General features: G+C 45.8%; 1 protein-coding gene across 1 annotated transcript; it reads left to right on the top strand.

Moving 5' to 3' along the window:
- The first annotated feature begins 946 nt into the window (after window positions 1-946).
- Window positions 947-3,917, top strand: LOC121937759 (tetraspanin-12-like). Its single transcript, XM_042481081.1, has 3 exons — window positions 947-1,668; window positions 2,683-2,765; window positions 2,999-3,917. Exons 1-3 carry the CDS (start codon window positions 1,603-1,605, stop codon window positions 3,165-3,167), a joined length of 318 nt encoding a protein of 105 aa, XP_042337015.1. The 5' UTR covers window positions 947-1,602; the 3' UTR covers window positions 3,168-3,917.
- The last annotated feature ends 26 nt before the right edge of the window (window positions 3,918-3,943 follow it).

Raw genomic sequence — 3,943 nt, 5'->3', positions numbered from 1 at the left:
AAACAAAACACGTATCCAAGTCAGAATAATTATCAGATTTCTCAAAATCAGTAGTATATATCAAAAGTATATGGGCCACATACTTTTACCCAGTCAGTCTGTGATGTCATTTTACTTTTGTCCACATTCTTTTTTGTTTAGTAGTTTGTGTCCGCATACTTATGGCCAAAGGTAAATACACACAAAACACCACATATCAAATTGTCTGAATTTGTGTTTTTGGTCATAAGTATATGGACATAAACTCCAGACTCTCTCCTCTCTAAACTCTAACTCTAAATAGACTCCCGGCTGTGTCCACATACTTTTGACCACATCACTTATCCATCTAGTACTTTGTGTACACACACTTTTGGCCATGTTATTTGTGTAATAGCTTGTGTCCACAATCGGAAGTCCAAAAGTATGTAGACACCAAATACTGTTTCTGGTAGTTTGTATGCACATACTTTTGGCCATAAGTAATATGGACATATATTACTATGTAGCCAACTGTTTCTGTCCACATACTTTTGGCCAAATAGCGTGTTAGTGTCCAAATACTTTTCGCAACATCATTTATCTATCCAGTACTTTGCATACCGTTTTGTCCATCCGTTTTGTGGTTTATTTGTTCAGTAGTTTGGGTCCACATACTGATGTCCAAAAGTATGCAGACACACAGTTCTCCGCTTGTTGGTGTCCACATATTTTTGTCCATTTATAGTGCGTGTATTAATTCAGTGTTTCCAGCCTCCCCCTGTCTCGCGCTGCCAGCAGAGGCCTCCCTCCCTCCCTCCCTCCTCGCGTCTGTTCATCCTCTCCAACATAACAGCAGTGTGAGTGTGTTGGCCTGCTGACCCCGCGGCTCTGCGGCTGGAGGCGGACACATTCCTGCGTCCTCCCCCAGGACTCCCCACTGACGGGGGGAGGAGGAGGAGGAGGGGAGAGGCTGCTGCTGCTGCGCGCATTTAATTAGTGAGGAGGAAGAAGAAGACGGGCCGGGACAGCGCGCCGCCCCTCCGCTCTGCTCCGGGCTCCGGTTGGATCCACCGCCGTCTCCGCGCTCCGCAGCTCTGACGCAGCGGAGAAACGTTTAAACTGAGATTATTGAGCGAGTTGAGAGGATTTAGCGCGCGCTGCTGGAGGGTTGACATGTTTTTTGTTAAATTTGTGTTTCCCATCGTTGGAGTTTAAAGTTTTTGGATCACTGATTTTGTGAAACTTGTGTTTAAAGTTTCTGCGCTGCGCCCCGGCGGCGCGCAGTGACTGATGATTGATTTGGAAACGTCAGCGCCGCCGCTGTGCGCCGCGCCGCACACTCCATCCTCCTCCCGGCGGGGCTGAGGGAAAGTAAGAAACCACCTGTTGTGGAAGTTTCCTGGAGCTCGTGACGGATAAAGCCGAGCGGCTGAAACCAGACTCCGGACAGAGCCGAGCGGGAGGCGCGCGGGCGGCGGAATGCGGATTTTACGCACGGAGCAGACGCAGTTTGAAAAAAGAAGAAGAGGCTTCCGTGCGCTGGTGATGAGTGTGTCCGGGCTGAGTGCCGCGTGTCTGCAGTGAGCATGTCGTCATGGTGTCCCGGGCTCAGATGAGCCGCGCGGCGGAGCTCCGGACGGGATGGCTCGGGAGGACGCGGTGAGGTGTCTGCGCTGTCTGCTGTACGCGCTCAACCTGCTCTTCTGGGTGAGAGGCGGCTGCTGCGGCCACTCCGACACCGACACACCGACACACGGGCTGGAGGTTATTAACCCTGTCAGCTCTCTGATCTGAGATATTTCCGCACTCCGCATGTGTCTCAGCTCATCATCACATAGAAACTGTTTTTACATATCCAACATCAGCACGTGCGACTCTCAGGTGTTTATCCGCACGCGTTTTAGAGCAATGAAGCACCTCGACAGCCAGAGAGCAGATAATTAAAACACGAAAAGCTTTTCCAAGGCCATAAAGTCACATTTTATATAACAACACAGTTGTATTACAACTACTTCACAAACAATATTATTACATTGTTATACAGTATTATCTGTCTATCTGGTACTTTGTGTCCACATACTTTTACGCGTTTAGTGTTTAAAGTCTGTGGTAAAATATTTCCCTGTTGAACCATACGTTTTCAGAAAAATAAAAAAATCTAAGTTTGCAGTTAAATTTAAACTTTGTGCTAAAAGTGAAAATTTGCAGTAAAAGTAAAATGTTGCAGTGAAAGTCACAGTCTGCAGAGAGGGTTAAAGTTAGGAGTCAAAAATTACAGTGAAAGTGAATGTTTGCAGTGAGGGTTCAAGTGAACAAAGATTACAGTGAAAGCAGATGTTTAACTTACAATTTGCAGCAAAAGTTTACAGCTAAAGTTAAAGTTTCAAGCAAAAGTTAAAGTTGGCACTGACAGTTTGCTGTGAAAGTGAAAGTTTGCAGTAACAGTTTAAGTTTGCAGTTACAGTTTGTTTGCAGTAACAGTTACAGTTTGCAGTAACAGTTTAAGTTTGCAGTTACAGTTTGCAGTAAATGTTTTCAGTGAGGGTTAAAGTTAGCAGTCAGAGTTTGCAGTAAAAGTTTACTATAAAGTAGGTCACCGTCTGTCTATCCGTCCGCCCGTCTGTCTGAGAGCATGTTTGACATTCTGAGATGTTATTTGTGGGCAGCAGAAACTGATCCATGTATGTTTATTTGTGTGTGTGTGTGTGTGTGTGTATCTAGCTGATGTCAGCATGTGTGCTAGGAGTGGCAGCCTGGATCAGAGACTCTCTGAACACTGTCCTGACCCTGACAGCCCACACCAGGTGAGTCCCACACAGAGTCCAGCTAACACGATCAGACAGAGTCCTGATGGAGGAGGACCCTCGAGGTCTGAGTCTGCTTCACAGGTCATCTGAAAAACATGTCCCCCAGCCTCTCTGATCTGTCTCCAACATCTCTGAGTCTCTGCAGTGTGGACACCATCCATCACACAGACGTGGAGAAAATCACCTTTAGATTCTTATGTTCTTTGTCCTCTGTCTGTCTGTGTGTTGAGGTTGGAGGAGGCGGCGGTGCTGACGTACTCTCCAGCTGTCCACCCCGTCATCATCGCCGTGTGCTGTTTCCTCATCATCGTGGCCATGGTGGGGTACTGCGGCACGCTCAGGTGTAACCTGCTGCTGCTCTCCTGGGTGCGTCCACGTTTTTTTATCGCAGTCGGCTGAAGGACGATTCAGTGACTTCGGCGTCAGCAGAATAAAACCCGACACATATGCAGTGAAAATTCACTGTTCATGTAGTTCACACACATTTTCAGAGCACGCTCAGCTTTTGCTTTTTGTAAACTTGTAGATTATTTCGTCTTCAGTTATTCCTGTATGTGTTTGTAATTTAAGTGATGAACACGATGCAAGTTGTAGCTGAGTGTGTGTGTGTGTGTGTGTGTGTGTGTGTGTGTGTGTGTGTGTGTGTAGAAATGTTGGATGTGCCTGTAAATGTAGTTTATGTGAATTTTTCAATTACACTTGTCTTTAGAAGGGGTTACGTCAGCATGCAAATATGCAAAAACTGCAGTAGATGAGATTTGGGCCGTAGACTCGTTCAGTTACAGTTATAGACGTAAACATATGTAAATCTGCACGTGTGCAGCATCGCACGAATGTAAAGTTTTATCAAACACAACATATACAAATGTAACATCTGCACTGTGATTTTAAGCTGCATCTGCACAACTTTACATAAATGCGCATTTTCACTACATGCAGCTGCAGCAAGGTGAGTCCATTGAGATATTCAGGAAAAATGTGCATTTGCAATATTTTCCCTCCATGAAGTTAAATTCATACAGAGTTAAACTATACAATGTACAAATGTGTTCCCTGAACACACTGTACGTAAAGTCTGACTTTCAACCCATGAGATGAGCAGACACATCGAGCTGCAGGTGAGCACAGGTGACTGTGTCTCTGGTCACTGAGCGATCCACATCACCTGTCTGCTG

This window comes from Plectropomus leopardus, unplaced genomic scaffold (genome assembly GCF_008729295.1).
Source record: "Plectropomus leopardus isolate mb unplaced genomic scaffold, YSFRI_Pleo_2.0 unplaced_scaffold27386, whole genome shotgun sequence".
Taxonomy (NCBI): Eukaryota; Metazoa; Chordata; class Actinopteri; order Perciformes; family Serranidae; genus Plectropomus; species Plectropomus leopardus.
The sequence above is the reverse complement of the archived record's forward strand: the minus strand, read 5'-3'. Positions and strand labels throughout refer to the sequence as shown.